General features: G+C 41.6%; 1 protein-coding gene across 9 annotated transcripts in view; it reads right to left on the bottom strand.

Annotated features, from left to right (window-relative positions):
* The window catches only part of pam (peptidylglycine alpha-amidating monooxygenase), a 322861-nt gene that overhangs the window by 211523 nt on the left and 90741 nt on the right, over positions 1–20597 (bottom strand). For 8 of the 9 annotated variants that reach the window (XM_068029768.1, XM_068029766.1, XM_068029771.1 and 5 more), the window contains 2 exons: positions 2767–3240; positions 2312–2432 (listed from right to left, as the gene is read on the bottom strand). In XM_068029768.1, the coding sequence (XP_067885869.1) occupies positions 2312–2432; positions 2767–2921 (276 nt within the window). In that variant the 5' untranslated portion in view covers positions 2922–3240. The remainder of the gene's footprint in view (positions 1–2311; positions 2433–2766; positions 3241–20597) is intronic. The other variant, XM_068029772.1, reaches the window with a different exon arrangement.

Below are 20597 nucleotides of genomic sequence, written 5' to 3'. Positions count from 1 at the left end.
TTCGTATGAACACAACGGTTCCTGCACTGATACGAACAATAAAATGTTATCTGTGGAAAACAAATCAGCCACAAATGATGTAAGGATGTGTAATTGCTCTTTATTTTTACCCAGTTATCTTTGGGCATCAGAAACAAATTTACGCAGAACTTTGCCTCAATGGATTGCGTGCCTCGAGTCCATGCTGAGCAGACTGCAAATAATCTGTTGAAGTAATGGGCTTGGTCTACAAATAGCCTTTTCTCATTACAATTATCCTAATCTATGTATTAAACTTTTTTTCATTATGTAAAACTTCTGAGCCAATCTACGTTTATTCAAAATACAGCCTACATTTCTCAACATATCGACTAACTGGACCAGGTCCCTCTGAAAGCTATCAATTTCTAGTATAAGCCTCACCTGGTTATAGTTCTCTAATGTTAGCAAATTTTCTTTGTATAATTTTGTGACCCAACATTCATGCTTAATATAACTTATGAACAGTGCAAAGATCATAGTAACCAGAATAGAACTCGATTAGTCACTCTCCCACCCCCAACAATACTTTGCCCATTATCCTCTGTTTTCTATTGCTGTCAGTTTTCAAACCGATTATTTACTCTTCAATTAATTCCATACGCATTAACCTAATAAACTTCACCAGTAGAACTTTATCATAGGACTTCTGTAAATCCAAGTCATAAAAGTCTGGATTGACATCACCGAACAATTTAGGAGCCTCTTCAAAAAAGTCTTAAAAATTATTCCAAAAAGATTTATAAGGCAGAACAGCTACTCCGAAATGTCATTTATTATTGGTTTATGCACTTGTTAGATGGCCATTGGCAGAATCCAGTAAAATGCTCAAGCATACTACAGATCCTTCATGATTAACAGGAATCTAGATGCATTAGATTTCCTGTAATCTCAACCATTAAAAGCAGGATGAGATCACAAGTTTATTTGGAAAACAAATTAGCATCCAATCACTTGGTAGTGAAATCCCTGCATTAACATACTAGAGCCAATGTTATGTTTTTCAATATGCTTGAGCTTCCATCTGAGAGTGCAATTGATTAAAATAGCCCTACAGTGCCATTCTGTGCTCTTTATTCTCCTTTCTGATTTTCTGGTATATGGTTTCAAAAGTGCCAGCAGCTATCCAGCTCCTCACTCAAGCGCCTATTCTTCACATGATGCTGGATAATAAATGTTGACAGGGTATTCTACCATGGACAGTAACACAAACCATTTAAGTCCTGTTCTCATCCAACATGCACACTATCCTGCAGAAATCAAACAGCAGCAATCAGAGATGGGAACCAACCCTCGAGTGTTCCTTACTAGATAAGGAAAGAACAAACAACTAGCACCCTTTAAAATATCGCTTTTGTTTATTATAGTTACCCAGTTTTGTTTTTAAATTCCAATTGCATTTAGTTTATATTTTAAAAATCGAGCCTTTTTTGGATCAGTTATGTTTTTCGAACCGCTCATTATAAAACACAAATAGATTCCCCCACATTTAAGCAGCTTTCCCTACAGACTTTCCCTAAGCCCTGTGAAATAATAAGCGCTATCTGCAACTATGAGTCATCCTTTCTGCACAGCAACTCCAATTAAATTGTGCAATTCTAGTTGCATCGCTGCAGTCTCTCAAGGTTTTAGGACAAAATGAAATTGGCATTTCCAAACTCCCTTACTGTCTATGAGTGCAAAATTAATTAGGCAGAAGGTTCACAGAGCACAGCTTTGTAAAATAAAAAAAACTCTGAAATATCATGCAGAAATGTAATGAAAACCAAGTCCAATCCTATAGTAGTGGCACTGATGATGCAAAACAAGTGATAATGTTTAGGATGCAACTTGTTTTAACAGCATTTTTCCATTATATTACTCCTCTCTGCTGGATGTAAAAACCAACCCTTTCTAATTTCGCTTCCCTGAGACAAAGATGATTGGCCCATTGCCACAAAATCTATTACCTTGTAAGCAGCATTTGGGTCCTAACTTGATAACTTGTCTTGTGAGATAAATATCTAACCACCTAATGTATGCAATGCCACCTACAGTATGAATTCTGAAAGGGTCACACATTAAACAAAACTACTGAATAATTTTAATCATCATTCTAATGGAACTCATTGGCAATTTCATAAAAATGCCACAGTACTATAATGCAATTAGCATTCTTACTGGAAATTTTAGCAAACAACAAATGAAACAATTGATTTTAATTCTGTAAACTTGAAAAATATACCTACTCAGTTAAGAACACAGAGAGAAATAAATGGTGAATGTCAATGCTAATAATTTATATCAAACCTACCATCAATGGTGTTACTCCAGGCATCCTAACCTCAAGTCTAAAGTTAGGAGAATTTGGTGAAATCTCTAGATGCCTGTTTTTGGGACAATCGGAGGGCAATGCCCAAGGGCTTTGTGGATATCTAGGAAAAAATAATATTTTTCAGAATAGTTTCCTGTATTTCTTTAGAAAATCCAAGTATAATTTACATGCAGTCAAATAAACAGTTTCTAATTACAATGCAATTTCCTACCTGATATAGAAGCTTTTGAGAAAACTAGAACTTTAAGGATATGTGCTACCATTTTCACAATGAGATAGTTTTGCACAATAAATTTGTAAATGACTGTTGAACTATTTACAATACAATTGTATGCATTTCTATTTATGTCAAAAAGCGAGGGAGGAGAATGAGCTTGTGCATACACTAATTAATTACATTAATAAAGCAAAGATGGTTCCATATTTATGCCTACCTCTTTGAGAAAGTGTGTGCGCTTTCATGACACATACAGTTGTTCTGAAGGATTAGAAATACCAACAGTAATTTGTTGATGAAACCAGCCATGTCCACTCTGTTACTTTTCAGATTTTGGATGAAAAGCAGTGCAATGCTATCAGCTATAAACATGAGAATCCTTCAATAGCATGAATTCAGAGCAAGGGTATCAGCAGCACTGCAGATGTAGCAATTGCTAGTCCATCAATCTCAAAGGTGACGCACTGTAAATCAGCCAGGCGTATGAAGCTCCTTTGCTGTCTCTATTAGTGAACACTAAATTCTCAAACACTCTTCTGATTCAGACATCTCATTCACAGACCAGCAACAAAATAAATCTGAGCTTCCTCAGGGGTTCAGGCACAGTTTAAACACTCAGCTTCAGACCATAATTCTCACAATTTATGATTGACAACCCAGAGGCTGGCTTCAGTCTTCATTCAGGTGGAGCCTGTTAAAAGAAAAACAGATAGCGTATGACTAATGTATTAGTCATTAGACATCAGCAAATCCCTATTTAGACTCTATTATTGCATTTTCAGAAGCTATAGCTCAGACCTATTGTTGCTTAACTTGAGCCAATCTTTGAATTCTGGATTGTTGGAGCTGTGGGCTGACAAGGCCCCGGGTCCTGATGGGCTTCATCCTCGGGTGTTAAAAGAAGTGGCTAGTGAAATAGTTGATGCATTAGTTTTAATTTTCCAAAATTCCCTAGATTCAGGGAAGGCTCCGTTAGATTGGAAAATAGCGAATGTAACTCCTTTATTCAAAAAGGGAGGGAGACAGAAAGCAGGAAACTATAGGCCAGTTAGCTTAACATCTGTCTTAGGGCAAATGTTGGAAGCTATTATTAAAGACATTATAGCAGGGCATTTAGAAAAATTCAAGGTAATCAGGCAGAGTCCGCATGGTTTTGTGAAAGGGAAATCATGTTTAACCAATTTACTGGAGTTCTTCGAGGGTGTTACATGTGCTGTGGATAAAGGGGAACTGGTGGATGTGCTGTACTTAGATTTCCAGAAGGCATTTGATAAGGTGCCACATCAAAGGTTATTGCAGAAAATAAAAGCTCATGGTGTAGGGGGTAACATGTTGGCATGGATAGAAGATTGGCTAGCTCACAGGAAACAGAGAGTAGGTATAAATGGATCATTTTCTGGTTGGCAAGATGTAACAAGTAGTGCACTACAGGGATTTGTGCTGGGGCCTCAACTTTTTACAATTTAGATAAATGACTTAGATGAAAGGACTGAAGGTATGGTTGCTAGATTTGCTGATGACACAAAGATAGGTAGGAAAGTAACTTGTGAAGAGGACATAAGGAGGCTACAAAGGGATATAGATAGGTTAAGTGAGTGGGCAAAGACCTGTCAAATGGAGTATAATGTGGGAAAATGTGAAACTGTCCACTTTGGCAAGAAGAATAAAAAAAGCATATTATCGAAATGATGAGAGATTGCAGAGCTCTGAGATGCAGAGGGATCTGGGTGTCCAAGTGCACGAATCACAAAAGGTTCGTATGCAGGCACAGCATGTAATTGGGAAAGCTAATAGGATGTTATTGTTTATTGCGAGGGAAATTGAACACAAAAGTAGGGAGGTTATGCTTCAGCTATACAGAGCATTGGTGAGACCATATCTGGAGTACTGTGTACAGTATTGGTCTCCTTATTTAAGGAAGGATGTAAATGCGTTGAAGGCAGTACAGAGCAGGTTTACTAGACTAATACCTGGAATGGGTGGGCTGTCTTACGAGGAAAGATTGGACAAGCTAGGCTTGTATCCGCTGGAGTTTAGGAGAGTAAGCGGTGACTTGATTGAAACATATAAGATCCTGAGGTGTCTTGACAGGGTGGATGTGGAAAGGATGTTTCCCCTTGTGGGAGAATCTAGAACTAGGGGTCGCTGTTTAAAAATAAGGGGTCGCCCATTTACGACAGAGATGAGAATTTTTTTCTCATGAGGGTCATGAGTCTTTGGAATTTTCTTCCTTAAAAGGCGGTGGAAGCAGAGGCTTTGAATATTTTTAAGGCAGAGGTAGATAGATTCTTGATAAGCAAAGGGGTGGAAGGTTATCGGGGGTAGGTGGAAGTGTGGAGTAATCAGTTCAGCCATGGACCTATTGAATGGCGGAGCAGGATCAAAGGGAAAAATGGCCTACTCCTGCTCCGAATTCGTATGTTTGTATGTTTCAATCCTGACCATGTCAGTTTATTACAAAGGGGCAACAATATAGGACAATCCCTTTCAAATAACACCCAATGCAATGCCAAAGATATCAGCCAAGGGCACCTACACAACAGCACATTAATCGAAAAAGACATACTTTGCAAAGTAGAAATCTAATTTCTTGGTCAATCCGTCAATTTGGGTTGGCTTTTACTATAAAACTTCAACTGCTACAATGTTCCTTATTCACTGATAATGATCTTTCTTCATGGTTTATAACCATCCTAGTGTCTAATGCTTACAACAATCCATTTACAGAATGAAAACAGATTTTATTTCCATTTTAGAACACCTTCACTTAAATAGGCAAACACACCTAGGCATTTCTCTCCTATAGTTATTTCATTGAAATTCCAAATGATGCTACCAACTGATCAGATGAAAGCAAACTTATAAAAAGAGGATGCTCCAAGTATCCTCTAAGCAGCGCAACTATAAAGGAATACATTCACTGCAAAGAGAAGCCATTACTGGAGATTGTCTGGCTGCAACTGGATAGCTAAGACTGGAAACCAAGCTGAAGTTAGTTCCAGTCAATTGAACAACAGGCACTGGAGGAGAATGGTTCAGTTGACCTTCTCAAAGACCTCAGAGAGGTGAAGGAGGACAGAGAAGAATAATGCACCGTAGTCACAGTGCAATGTCATTTCTGACTTTGATTAGGGCCATTTAGTGCTGAGGCAAGGACAGAAACCTGATTAGAGAGATTCAAAAAAGGAGATGCGAGAAAGATAGATAAGGACTTTTGTATGCAACATTTAAAACCTTTGGAAAAGAGAAGTGGAGATGGGGCTGTAGTTTGCAAGCAGAGAGGCAGTGATGGCAGTGTTTATTAAAAAAAGAACAGTTTTAAAAGGGAAAAGGACTGTGCCTGAGAAGATGGAGCCATTTACGATATCAGCTGGAATGGGGATTAGAAAAAGGAATTCAGTAAATGAGGTCAAGGAAGCAAGAAGTGGGTCTCACGGACAAGATTAACTTGCAGAAGGCATGGGGGAAATGGGAGTGAAATTAGAGAAAGGCACAAGGTAAGAGCTATGGTGGGGGGAGCAGGAGGGTCTTTCTTGGTGTGAATGAATAGGATGGGGTGGCAACAGAAGCAGCTGATCCAGTGACAAAAAAATCATTAAGCTACTTGATCTTGTTGTTGCAGGTAAGGATGGAGGGAACAGGCAAGAGAGCTTTAATGGAGACAGTAGTGAATAGAAGCCAGGGTTATTTTTGTTCTCCAGGATGATTCCGGCAGGGCAGAGTGCTTTGTGTAGACCTGTCAGATCAGTAGACCAGTGATGGATGGCTAAACCAGCCATGTTCCATTGGGCTTTAGGGAGTGACGGTGAGGACCATACTAAGGGAACAACCAGGATGAAATAGCGTAAAGGCTTTGCTTAAAGCCAAAACACCAAAGGTGGAAGTGAGGGAGTGGAAAAGGAAATTGGCAGCTGCAGAAGCATCACTGCAAGTGGAAGGCAAGGATAGGCACGGACATGTTGCACCACGGACAGTTGACAAAATTATTGACTCAGCCACTGACGTGGGGGAAATTAATCTGTATATAAAGTGGATAGCCAATCTAATGCCATCAAAACAATCTGATGTAAAACACATTTCTCCCTAAAAATAAAAGTAACGAAGCATACAAACATCAATGGAGAGCAGCACATCTGTATTAACTAGCTCACAAGCAAAACAGTATGCAATGCCAATGCGAATTACATTTGCTGACAGAATAGATCACATCAAGGGGTAATAGATGGACCTGATCAGATGACCTCTGTGGATTCGCAGTTTGTCAGGAGTGTAAATTCATCCAATAAATCATGAAACTCAAGGAGAAGACTGTTATTGGGGTGAGGCGGTACAAAAATCAGCAATTGGAAGATGGACCATTTCTCACACCGCTGCTCTTACAAGACAATTTAATCAGCGATGGTCAATGTTTGTGCAACTTCTCCATCTGCTTGTAACATGTGTCTGAAGACAGGGCAGCCAACAAAAAGGCAGTGATGTCCAAATCAGGAGAATTTTACAGGATGGAGCAAATAGTACTTCAGAAGAGTCATGTAAAACAGAAAAGCAGACTGGGACAGGAAGGAAATGAGAGGTTAACGTTAGGTAGCCAAGACTAGTTTATTCATCTTAACAGGCTGTTAAACTAGGTCCTGGATTCTAAAATACAGAAACAACAGAATCTCTCATCGACAAAATGTCATTTGCTCACCAAAGCTAGTAACAGAATTAGATAAACTGTAATTACAAATGAAGAGTGCCCTTCAGTTCCTCCAATAAAGCACTTCTCTTAAATTCTCTTATGTCTATATCTCTGTCTATCATTGTCGATTCTGATTCAGCTCTGACAATATAATTACTAACAAAAAGCTTTCCTGCAAAAAGTTGCACATTATTACTGTATATATTATTCGGTTACAAAATGTTTCGTATTACTTGTTAGCAAAGGTGCACTTCCAATGTAATGTAACTATATGATACAGACAACTTTCAAATGACATTGGCCACTCAGGTTATCTGCCCTCAAACTAAATAGTAAATGATGCACATTGCAGTTACTGATCTTGTACTTGTAAAGCTTGCCCTTTAATCCAATTTGCAGAAACAAAAAAAAAATCAGTTAATGGCATGTTTCAATGACCATGTTAGAAACAAAAATTTTTACTATGTCTTCAAACAATTTTTAAAACTGCAAATGCAGCATGGATTTTGTCAAGGAATCGTAGACAGTTCATCATAAATTAAGGTTTATTAAAGCTATCCATTACATTGTATTTACTAACAATTGTATATGGGTCAGCAGCATCATGTTTTTGCCAATGTCATTCAGTCCCATTACACAGTACTCCTGTATTCAGGAGGAACTTACAGTGTTGACTTCTGGAGATTCCTTGGTGTTTCTTGTCTGTTCTCCCCTCAATACAAGTCTGGAACAATGCCTTTCCAAATGGAAAGCAGTGGAATCGTGACATTTATATAGAAGTAAACGTCCAGCAACTTTCAACATGTCATTCAGCTTGTGTCCCAAGTGAAGATAATGCATGCTCGAGCATGCATTAGGGAAGAGACATTCCCTAAGTGACTTTTGCCATTTTAAAATGAGTTTACATAACACAAATCTTTAAACTTGTGCTTTAAAATAATCTAGCTGCAAGGTTATTTTAAAACACAAGGTTAAAGGCACGGAGTAGGATTGTCCAACCTTTCTGAATGGGGGGGGCGGGGGGGAAAAAAAAAAGAGTGGGCACATTACAATTTTTGTCTTACATACGGGGCTAGTGAGAATTTCGGAAAGATTACAGCATTAAAAATTTATCTTACTATTAATCAAAACAACAAATGTGCATTTTCTGAAGAAACTTGAAATGGGAAGACTAATTTATTGACTTACTTTCTCGTGACTATGTTGGACACTGACTTAGTGAACTACCTGGTATTTCTGTTGCTTACACAAGCAGTCAATGTCTGCACACCTGCTGCAATGTGGAGTATTCCGGATAGATGTCCATCTGTAATCCCCCCACCACCTGTGCTCGCTCGCTGTTTCTGTCTCCCCCTTCCCCCTCTCACCATTACTGGGAGCAGGAACTCTCAGCAGAGCAGCTTTGTGGTTGGCCAGTTTTCAAAAAATCGCAACTGTCAGTTTCACAGTTGACAGCTGCTGAGAGCAGGAACAGCGGTTTCTGAACTTCAGACAGCTTCGACCTTTTCCAGCGGACTTAAAAAAATCAGAACCCGCGGGAAGGGGAGGGGATGTGGGCGGTGAGGGATACGCTGAAATGGCCCTGTTGATAGCCTAGTTGTAATTCCCCAGAAGCTGCTGTGCAGCAGGCAGTGTAGCCGACTGGATTGTAGCCAGGGAATGGAAATGATAGCCGCTATGAAGACATACACCCTTAGTGGTATTACATCTAAGTGGACAAAATCAACTTGCTGAATAACCATGGTAAATCTCTGGACACCATCAAGTGAGGCGGGGTCGAAGGGCTTCCGTCTTTTCCCTGTCCCTGTTTGACCACAACAGGTTTAATTCTTTCTTAAAGTGAAGTACTGGCCAATTCAGTCGATGTTTGATTACTTACTTGCTATGATCATAAGAAGCAATCGGACAGGTTTTCTTGAGTTAACAAAGAAAAGAAAGTCATTAACTTTATTGTACCTAAACCAAACTAATAAAATAATAAACGACATGCCAACTTGCACTCACACAGACAAATCGGTTGCAGAGTGGCGAAAGGTACATCGGTTGAGTTAGAGTTCATTAAAAGAAAGATATACAGTCTGTGGGGTTTGGTGATTCGGCAGGCTTCTAGCTGAATTCGGTGGTCCCAAGGCATTTAGCTTGAAGAGGTAGATGACTGGCTCGATGAGTCTCTTGGCTCTTTGAGACAGCGATGGGGATGATTTCTTCCAAAGGGGTTTCTGATTGTAGTTGGACTATGCAAAGGTTGTCAGTCAACAGGCAGGATTTAAAAGCTTTCAAGATGGAATATAGAGAGCGAGAGAGAGACCCCCACTTCAGGTCTGCTCATGTCAGAGGCCAGTTGCTTCTCCTCTGCTGCAGAGGAAAGCATCAGCTTAAAAATCCACAGATGGGAAGGGGCTTGTCACATGACAGTCATTCAGTGATTCAAACATAGCATTTCGCAGTATTTCTTCTTCTTGCTAAAAGAGAACAAACAGTTCCCTTAAACTTTGTCTTAGTTCTCACTGTGAAATGCACAGACACTTCGTCTCCCTCAACACAGTCCTTTGCAATTTAGGATAGTGTTGCAAACTAGGTGATCAACTTAAGCTGAAAGGATGACTTTGCTGCCAGCTTATCTTTTAAAAAATGTCTTTGAAAAAATATATAAATTCAGATCTCCAGTCAGTGGACCAGAGAAAATCATCACTCAACAAAACACACTGGCGTTAACACTCCATGAGTGCTTACAGAGACAGAGTTAGAGAGGTGAGAGTCATAAAACACAGGTGGGCTTGCTTAGTTGGAAGTTGGAACCAGAAAGTCTAGAAGTGGCTGCTCTGTCATTATCAGTAATATCTATTATCCATGTGGGAATCAACAGGAATCAGAGATGTTTTGGGAGTTGGAGGCAATTAGCTTAAAGTGCTATCTGGGACATCTCATGTGAACCACATTGCTATGGAGATAGATGATGCAGGGGGAGCCTGCTGGTGTTTTGATTTGTGTGCTTGCTGACAAAAAAAACAATTGGCTTTTGGAAAGCTGTTGGACAGCAGACAGGCAGTTGGTCACAGAGAAAGCAGCTGGGCTCAGGAGCAAAGAGACCATCAGGAACCAGGGGTGTTTCTGTTTTGAGGCAGGCTTGTGCTCAAGCTGAAAGTCCAGATTTAGGAGGAGTTGGAAGAGAACTGGAGATTTGCCTAGCCAAAGGCAGAGGGAGAATCCCCAGGAGATCTCATTTCTCGGAAGATAGCTGAGAAATTAAGGAAATCCAAGTGAATTCCCAAGAGCTGTGGTATACTTTAGATTGGTCCCAGGAGAAGTGACCAAGCCGTCAAGATCTTGTAATGTATAAGGGAACTCTTGGGGTGGAAGTAACAGTCAAACAGGAGCGCTCTGTTGAGATTTAAAGTATTCGTCTTCATGCTCTGTTAAGATCTTAAGTTTAAAATATGTGTTCCCTATTTGTCGTGTTAAGTTAGCAGTGTTTTGCTTCAACTCTTGCACAGTAAAGCTTTTTGTTTAAAACGTGAAATCTTGTTGCGTACTTCTTTTAATAATAACTGGGAATTCAACTTTCTCTTTTTAAAAGTTAACGGTCCCTAACAGATTGTAACATACACAGTAACATATCCAAGCAGCAAAAGGAAGTTATTATGCACAAAGCATCATCAATACAAGATACACATGGACATAGAGCACTGGCAAAGTCCAACTGTGTAGCTAACAGGAAGCAGGTAAAATATTAGTTTTAAATGGGATAGTAACCCAACTTTGTGAAAGCATTGAAAATGTAGGATCCCACTTTAGAATGAAATCCTAAAACATCCGTCTTTAGAAAAACTCAAAGAATGGAATGTCTACAAAGCATCTGGTCAGACAGAATGCAGCCCAGAATACTTAAGGAAATGAGAGAGAAAAATATGCAAGGCTCTGGTTAACATTTTTCTTTAAAAAAAAAGAGTTCCATAAACAGAGAAACAATATGACGGCTGAAGAGGAGCAAATCCTGTGCCAATATTCATGAAAGGAGAGATAAACTTTGAAATCATAGACTAATTAGCCTAACATATGCAGTAAGTAAATTGTATGAGAGTATTAAGAAGGATGTTGTTAGTATCCACTCATCTAAACAAGACACCATAGAGAGTTGACAGCATGGGTTTAGAAACAATAAGCCATGCCTCATTAAACTGTCGGAATTATTCAAGGTTGCACCTAAATACTGAACAAAGGCTACCTAGTGCTTATAAAATACTTGGATTTTACGATGGCGTTTGATATATGACTTTTAAATATTAAGCTTATTATGGAACTAACAGCAAGTTGCCTAGCTAGGATTGAAAACTGGGTTGGCTGCAAAATGTTGCCACCAACAGAAAAAGCTGGTTGTGGAATCACAGACATCTGTTCACAATCCCCTTCTGTTCATACATTTATAAATAGTTTGGAGAAAAGAAAACTTGTAATGTTAAATATTAACATATTATGATATCTATTGTGGCGAGTCGAAGAGACTTAGTAGTTGGCAGGAAAAAAGACAGAGGCGCAAGGGGAGAACCAACTGTGCAACAGCCCCGACAAACAAATTTCTCTGCAGCACCTGTGGAAGAGCCTGTCACTCCAGAATTGGCCTTTATAGCCACTCCAGGCGCTGCTTCACAAACCACTGACCACCTCCAGGCGTGTATCCATTGTCTCTCTAGATAAGGAGGCCCAAAAGAAAGAAGATACCTATATACTATTGTTTATAAGATACATTAAATGTTAATATATTACATTGAATAATGTTAATAAAACAACCCTAGCTTCTCCAATCTATCCAAGTAACTCAGTCCCTCATTTATGGAACCATTTTCGTAAAGCTTTTCTGCACCATCTCTAAAGCCTTCACATCCTTCATATAATGCCCAGAATTGGACACAATAATCCAGTTGAGGCTGAACCAGAGTTTTATAAAGGTTCATCACAACTTTATCCTTGCTTGATAAAGTCCGGGATCCCGCATGTCTCTAACTAAATTTCTCAACCAGCCCTGCCACCTTCAATGATTTGTGCACATTTATCCCCAGGTCTCTGAGTTCCTGCACCCCCTTTAGAATTTTATCCTTTATTTTGTATTGAATTTCTTCATTCTTACTTCTAAAATCTATCATTTCACACTTCCCTGCATTAAATTTCATTTGCAATGCATCTGCCCAATCCACCAGCCTATCTATGTCCTCTTGATCTATCACTATGCTCCTCATGGTTTACAATATTTCCAAGTTTTGTATTATCTGCGAATTTTGAAATTGTGCCCTGTACACCCAAGTCTAGGTCATTAATATACATCAAGAAAAGCAGTGGTCCTAGCGCCAACCCCAGGGGACTCCACTGTATACCTTTGTCCAGTCTGATGAATAGCGATTCACCACTACTCTCCATTTCCTATCTCTCAGCCAACCATGCTACCATTGTCACTTTTATTCCATGGAATTCAACTTTTCTGGTAAGGCTGTTACACTTCGTCAAACTCCTTTTGCAAGTTCATGTACATCAACCTCCTCTGTTACCTCATCAAAAAATTCAATCAGGTTAGTTAAACAAATTTAACAAATCAGTGCTGGCTTTCCTTAATTAACCTACACTTTTCCAAGTGACTGTTAATTTTGTCTCGAATTATCATTTCTAACAGCTTTCCCACAACCGAGGTTAAACTGACAGGCCTGTTGTTGCTGGGATTAATCATCACACCCTTTTTTGAACAAGGGTCTAAACATCTGCAATTTTCCAGTCCTCTGGAATCACCCCTGTATCTAAGGAGAATTGGAAGGTTACGACCAGTGCCTCTGCAATTTCTTCTCTCATTTCCCTCAGTATCCTCGGATGCATCCCATCCAGTTCTGGTGACTCATCAACTTTTCAGCTCTGCCAGCCTTTCTAAAATCAATATTTAGCCTATCTAGTGTCTCAACTACCTCCTCTTCCACTATGACTTCAATTGCATCTTTCCTTGGTAAAGACAGTTACAAAGTACTCATTTAGTACCTCAGCCCTGCCCTCTACCTCCATGCATCGATTCCCCTTTTGGTCCTCAATCGGACCCACCCCTCCCCTTACAACCCTTTTTCTATAATATGCCTAAAGATGACATCTGGATTTCCTTTTATGTTAGCTGCTAGTTTCTTCTCATACTCACTCTTTGACTCTCATTTCCATTTTCACCTCCTCAGAACTTTCTATGTTTAGCCTGGTTCTCACTTGTATCATCAACCCGACATCTGACCTACAGACCCTTTTCCTGCTTCATCTTGCTCTCTATTCTCTATCTCCTCCTTAAAGGCAACCCATTGTTCCGTTACATTTTGCCTGTTGATCTTTGATTCCAATTTACCTGGGTCAGAATTGCCCTCAACCCACTGAAATTGGCCCTCCTCCAATTAAGTATTTTTATTCCAGACTGCTCCTTGTCCTTTACCATAGCTAACCTAAACCTTACGATAGCATGATCACTGTTCCCTAAATGTTCCCGACACTTAATCCACTTGACCCAGCTCATTCCAAAGCACCAGATCCAGCAGGTTTCCTTCCATATTGGACTGGAAACATACTATCAAGAAAATGTTCTTCAACACTTAAAAAATAATTCTTGCCCCTCTCTGACCTTTACACCAGAGCTGTCTAGACTAGCCAAGCAACAGCCTGACAGTCATACTCACAGAATGATACCTTACAGAAAATGCCCCAGACACCACCACCCCTGGGTATATGTCCTGTCCCACCGCTGGACAGACCCAGCAGAGGTGGCGGCACAGTGGTATACAGTCGGGAGGGAGTTGCCCTGGGATTCCTCAACAGCGACTCTGGACGTCCTGAAGTCTCATGGCACCATTGGCAAGGAAATGACCCAATTATCACCTACTGCTCCCCCTCAGCTGATGAATCAGTGCTTCTGCATGTTGAACACCAAATGAAAGAAGCAATGAGGGTGGCAAGGGCACAGAATGTACTCTGGGTTGGGGACTTCAATGTCCATCACCAAGCATGACTCGGTAGCACCACTAATGATTGAGCTGGCCAAGTCCTAAAGGACATAGCTGCTAGACTGGGTCTGCGGCAGGTGGTGAGAAAACCAAGAGGGAAAACCTACTTGACCTCATCCTCACCAATCTCCCTGTGGCAGATGCATCTATCGAACACAGTATTGGCAGGAGTGAACACCGCACAGTCCTTGTGGAGACGAGGTCCTGTCTTCACATTGTGGACATCCAGCATCGTGTTGTGTGGCACGACCACCATACTAAATGGAATAGATTTCAAACAGATCTAACAACTCTAAACTGGGCATCCATGAGGCACTGTGGGCCATCAGCATTAGCAAAATTGTATTCAACCACAATTTGTAATCTGATGGCCTGGCACAACCCGCCTGACACCACCACCCACCACCCCCCCCCACCCCCAGTCTACAGCATCTATCTTTCCACAAAGTCAACCACCAGAAAAGAACAATCTAGTTTAATTTATTTAAGATGCTTACAAAGAAAAACCATTAAATGTATAGTATAGAATTTAACTTGCGAGAGAGGAAATCTTGTAGCTTGTTACTGTACCATAGCTTGTGGAAAGAAGATGCTGAGCACCTAACATTATGCACGATACATTAAAACAGCACATAATTGTACAAGACATTGCCCTGATTTGATTTGGTGCAATCTAAAAATATAATGGGCCGTAGTTTACTGTAGGAGTGAATCTAACAGCGTCTGTTGTTAGTTAGACTAGCCCTCACACTTTCGAGTTTTTAAATTGTTTGTGAAGCAATTGCCAGAAGTACAAACTGATAATGTTGCAGTGAGGGAAATTCAAAGTTGCTGCATCAACTAGAAATAACTTCCGTATGTAAAAGAAAAATCTCTACTGCGTTTCAAAAGATTTTAAGGTCAATATTGCCCTAAACATTTCTCCTTTGATCATGACTGTGCCCAACCTTTCCTCATAAAACAACCCCTTCATCCGATGAATCAGCCTAATGAACCTTTTCTGAACTGCTTCCAATGCAAGTAGATCCCTCCTTAAATAAGGAGACCAATACTGTACACAGTACTCTAGATGCAGTCTCACCAATGCCCTGTACAGTTGTAGAAATACTTCCCGACTTTTATAATCCATCCCCCTTGCAATAAAGGCCAACATTCAATTTGCCTTCCTAATTACTGGCTGCATCTGCATGCCAACGTTTTGTGATGCATGTACGAGGACACCCAGATCCCTCCGTACCGCAGCATCCTGCAGTCTCTCTCCATTGAAATAATATTCTGCTTTTCTATTCTTCATGTTAAAGTGGACAACATCACATTTTCCCACATTATACACCATCTGTCAAATGTTTGCCTACTCACTCAACCTAACTATATCTCTTTACTAAGAAGCAGTTTCGCTCATTTAAGAAATAGGAACATAGGAGCAGGAGTCGGCCATTCAGCCCATCAAGCCTGCTCCGCCATTCAATACGATCATGGCTGATCATCCACTTCAATGCCTTTTTCTCCGCACTATCCCTATATCCCTTTATGTCATTTCTATTCAGAAATCTGTCAATCACTACTTTAAGCATACTCAAATGTCTAAGCTTCCACAGCCCTCTGGGGTACAGAATTCCAAAGATTCACAATCCTCTGAGTAACTGTAGTGTAGAACTTCAAAAGGACATAGGACAAATTGGTGGAATGGGCAGGCAGGTGGCAGACGTACTTAAATGAGAAAAATGTGAAGTGATTCATTTCGGTAGGAAGAACATGGAGAGACAATATAGAATAAAGGGTACAATTCTAAAGGGGGTGCAGGAACAGAGGGACCTAGATGTATATGTGCATAAGTCATAGAAGGTGGCAGGATAAGTTGAGAGAAAGGTCGACAAAGCATACAGTGTCCTGGGCTTTAGAGTAGAAGAGCGAGGAAGTTATGTTGAACTTGTAAAAGACATTAGTTCGGCCTCAGCATTGCGTCCAGTTCTGGGCGCCACACTTCAGAAAGACATGAGGGCAATGGAGTCAGTACAGAAAAGATTCACGAGAATGGTTCCAGGGATGAGGAATTTCAGGCTTTTTTTTTTTAAATAGAGATACAGCACTGAAACAGGCCCTTCGGCCCACCGAGTCTGTGCCGACCATCAACCACCCATTTCTACTAATCCTACATTCCTACCACATCCCCACCTGTCCCTATATTCCCCTACCACCTACCTATATTAGGGGCAATTTATAATGGCCAATTTACCTACCAACCTGCAAGTCTTTCGGCTTGTGGGAGAAAACCCACGCAGACACAGGGGGAACTTGCAAACTCCACACAGGCAGTACCCAGAATTGAACCCGGGTCGCTGGAGCTGTGAGGCTGCGGTGCTAACCACTGCGCCGCCCCAATTATGTAGACAGATTGGAGAAGTTAGGACTGTTTTCCTTGGAGAAGAGAAGGCTGAGAGGTGATCACCTATCAAATCACCTCTCTCCAAGGAAAAGAGTTTGATCGAGGTATTCAAAATCATGAGGGGTCTGGACAGAGTAGATAGTTTGAAACTGTTCCCACTAGTGAAAGGATCGAGAATGAGAGGGCACAGACTTAAAGTATTTGGTAAGAGAAGCAAAAGTGACATGAGGAAAAACTTTTTCACGTGAGTGGTTAGGGTCTGGAATGCGCTGCCTGAGAACGTGGTGGAGGCAGGTTCAATTGAAGCATTCAAAAGAAAAGACAGTTATATGAAAAGGAAGAATGTGCAGGGTTATGGGGAGAAGGCAGGGAATGGAATTGAGGGAATTGCTCTTTCAGAGAGCCAGTGTGGATATGATGGGCCAAATGGCCTCCTTCTGCGCTGTAACAATTCTGCGATTCTGTAAAGAAATTTCTCCTCATCTCTGTCCTAAGTAGCTTCCCTCTTATTTTGAAATTGTGCGCCCTTGTGGAGACAAAGTCACATCTTCACATTGAGGATACCCTCCATAGTGTTGTGTGGCACTACCACCGTGCTAAATGGGATGGATTTCGAACAGATCCAGCAATGCAAAACTGGGCATCCATGAGGCGATGTGAGCCATTAGCAGCAGAATTGTACTCAACCACAATCTGTAACCTCGTGGCCCAGCATATCCCCCACTCTATTACCATCAAGCCAGGAAACCAACCCTGGTTCAATGAATTGTGCAGGAGGGCTTGTCAGAAGCAGCACCAGACATATCTAAAAATGAGGTGTCAAACTGGTGAAGCTACAACACAGGACTACTTGCATGCCAAACAACATGAGTAGCATGCGATAGAGATCCCATAACCAATGGATCAGTCGTGAATGGTGGTGGACAATTAAACAACTAACTGGAGGAGGTGGCTCCACAAATATCCCCATCCACAATGCATCAGCGCAAAAGACAAGGCTGAAGCATTTGCAACAATCTCTGGTTAGCACCGCAGCCTCACAGCTCCAGCGACCCGGGTTCAATTCTGGGTACTGCCTGTGCGGAGTTTGCAAGTTCTCCCGGTGTCTGTATGGGTTTTCGCCGGGTGCTCCGGTTTCCTCCCACAGCCAAAGACTTGCAGGTTGATAGGTAAATTGGCCATTATAAATTTCCCCTAGTATAGGTAGGTGGTAGGGGAATATAGGGAAGGTGGGGATGTGGTAGGAATATGGGATTAGTGTAGGATTAGTAGAAATGGGTGGTTGATGGTCAGCACAGACTTGATGGGCCGAAGGGCCTGTTTCAGTGCTGTATCTCTAAATAAATAAATAAATCTCAGCCGGAAGTGCCAAGTGAATGATCCATCTCGGCCTCCTCCTGAAGACCCCAGGATCACATATGCCAGGCTTCAGCCAATTCGATTCACTCAACGTGATATCAAGAAACGAATGAAGGCAATGGATACTGAAAGGCTATGGGCCCTGACAACATTCCAGCACAATAGTGAGGATATGTGCTCCAGAACTTCCCACGCCCCTAGCCAAGCTATTCTAGTACAGCTACAACACTGACATCTACCCTGCAATGTGGAAACTTGCCCAGGTATGCCCTGTACATAAAAAGCAGGACAAGTCCAATCCAGCCAATTATCACCCCATCAGTCTACTCTCAATCATCAGTAAAGTGATGGACGATGTCATCAACAGTGCCATCAAGCAGAACATGCTTAGCAATATCCTGCTCAGTTACGCACAGTTTGAGTTCCGCCAAGGCCACTCAGCTCCTGACCTCATTACAGACTTGATTCAAACATGGGAAAAAAGAGCTGAACTCCAGAGGTGAGGTGAGAGTGACTGTCCTTAACATCAAGGCAGCAGCTGACTGAGTAGGGCGTCAAGGAGCCCTAGCAAAACTGGAGTCAATGGGAACCAGGGGAAAAACTCTTTGTTGCTGGGAGTCAAACCTAGCGCAAAGGAAGATAGTTGTGGTTGCTGGAGGTCAATTATCTCAGCTCCAGGACATCACTGCAGGACTTCCTCAGGGTAGTGAAGACGTGGACAATATCCAGGTTTGGGCTGATAAGTGGCAAGTAACATTTGCGCCACACGAGTGCCTGGCAATAACCATCAACGAGAGAATCTAACCAGCTCCCCTTGACATCCAATAGTATTACAACCACAGAATCCCCCACTATCAACATCCTGGGGGTTACCATTGACCAGAAACTGAACTTGAGTAGCCATATAAATACTGTGGCTACAACAGCAGGTCAGAGGCTGGGAATCTTGCTGTGAGTAACTCACCTCCTGGCTCCCAAAAGCCTATCCACCATCTACAAGGCACAAGTCACGAGCGTGATGGAATACTCTCCACTTGCATTGATGCTGCAGCTCCAACAACACTCAAGAAGCTCGACACCGTCCAGCACAAAGCAGCCCACTTAACTGTCAGCCCATCCACACACACACTCCCTCCACCACTAACGCACAGTGGCAGCAGTGTGTACCATCTACAAGACGCACTGCAGCAACTCACCAAGGCTCCTTAGACAGCTCCTTCCCAAACCAGTGACCTCTACTACCTAGAAGGACAAGGACAACAGATGCATTGGAACACCCACCACCTGCAAGTTCTCCTCCAAGCCACACACCATCCTGACTTGGAACTATATCGCCGTTCCTACACTGTCGCTGAGTCTAAATCCTGGAACTCCCTTCCTAACAGCAATGTGGGTGTACCTACCCGACCTGGACAGCAGTGGTTCAAGGCAGCAGCTCACCACCACCATCTCAAGGGCAATTAGGGATGGGTAATATATGCTGACCTAGCCAGCGATGCCCACAGGCCATGCACGAATTAAAGAAAAGGTCCCCAACTAGGGGAAACATCTTACCTACATCTACCCTGTCTATCCCTTTAAGTATTGTGTAGGTTTCAATGAGATAACCTCTCATTCTTCAAAACTCTAGAGAATACAGTCCCAGTTTCCCCAATCTCCTTTCATAGGACAGTCCCGCCATCCCGGGAACAAGTCTGGTGAATCTTCGTTGCACGCCCTCTATGGCAATCATATCCTTCCCAAGTTAAGGGGACCAAAACTGCACACAGTACTCCAAGTGCAGTCTCACCAAGGTTCTATACAATTGAAGCAAGACTTCACTACTCCTGTACTCAAATTCTCTTGTGATAAATGCCAACATACTGTCATGCAGGCCCCCACCTGCCAAGAATGAGACATATTAATTTTGTCATATGAACATTGATTTTAAACTACTGCTGGAGTGAAGAAAGGACTTTTTAAAAATTCACCAGACACTTGGCTGGTAGGATATTTGCATACTAACAGACAGTGCTTGTGGAGACAAAGGGCTATTCCCTGGTCTACTTCACCCACAATGGATTTCTGATTCCCAGACAGTGAAGGTGTAAGGAAGAGCATTCCAGAGACTGCCATAGTGATAAAATCCACAAAAGTCAGGACTGGTTAAACAAGCTGGTCACATGACTAACTGGCTGGTCCAGGGCTCTTTTTTTGAACTAGCCACAGTGTGTTTGAACTCAAAAAAAGACTGTTTGCTCCTGGACTGAGAAGACCTCTCATGTCTGTTCCCATCTCTTTCTCACAGAACTCCAAATCCAGTGAAGATGTGAATCTCGAGAGAAAAGTCTCCTACATTGAACAAGTTTAAGAATAATACTGGGCCCCAATGAAAAGCAAGACCTACCTACAATCAAGGACTCTACAACGAGCTTGAAGAACAGTAACCAAAACTATCTTCAGATAGTGCCTCAAATTTTTCCACTTAATTTCTTCTGCTCTTTTCTCTGTCTATCTGCATGTGTGTATCGCATATGCATGCTAGCATGGACCTGTCGCCTATTCGTAGGCATCAACCGAAGTCCTCGAGGCCGCCAACATCCCCAGTATATACACCCTACTAAGCCAGCGGC

This window comes from Heterodontus francisci, chromosome 4 (assembly GCF_036365525.1).
Source record: "Heterodontus francisci isolate sHetFra1 chromosome 4, sHetFra1.hap1, whole genome shotgun sequence".
Lineage (NCBI taxonomy): Eukaryota > Metazoa > Chordata > Chondrichthyes > Heterodontiformes > Heterodontidae > Heterodontus > Heterodontus francisci.
The sequence above is the reverse complement of the archived record's forward strand: the minus strand, read 5'-3'. Positions and strand labels throughout refer to the sequence as shown.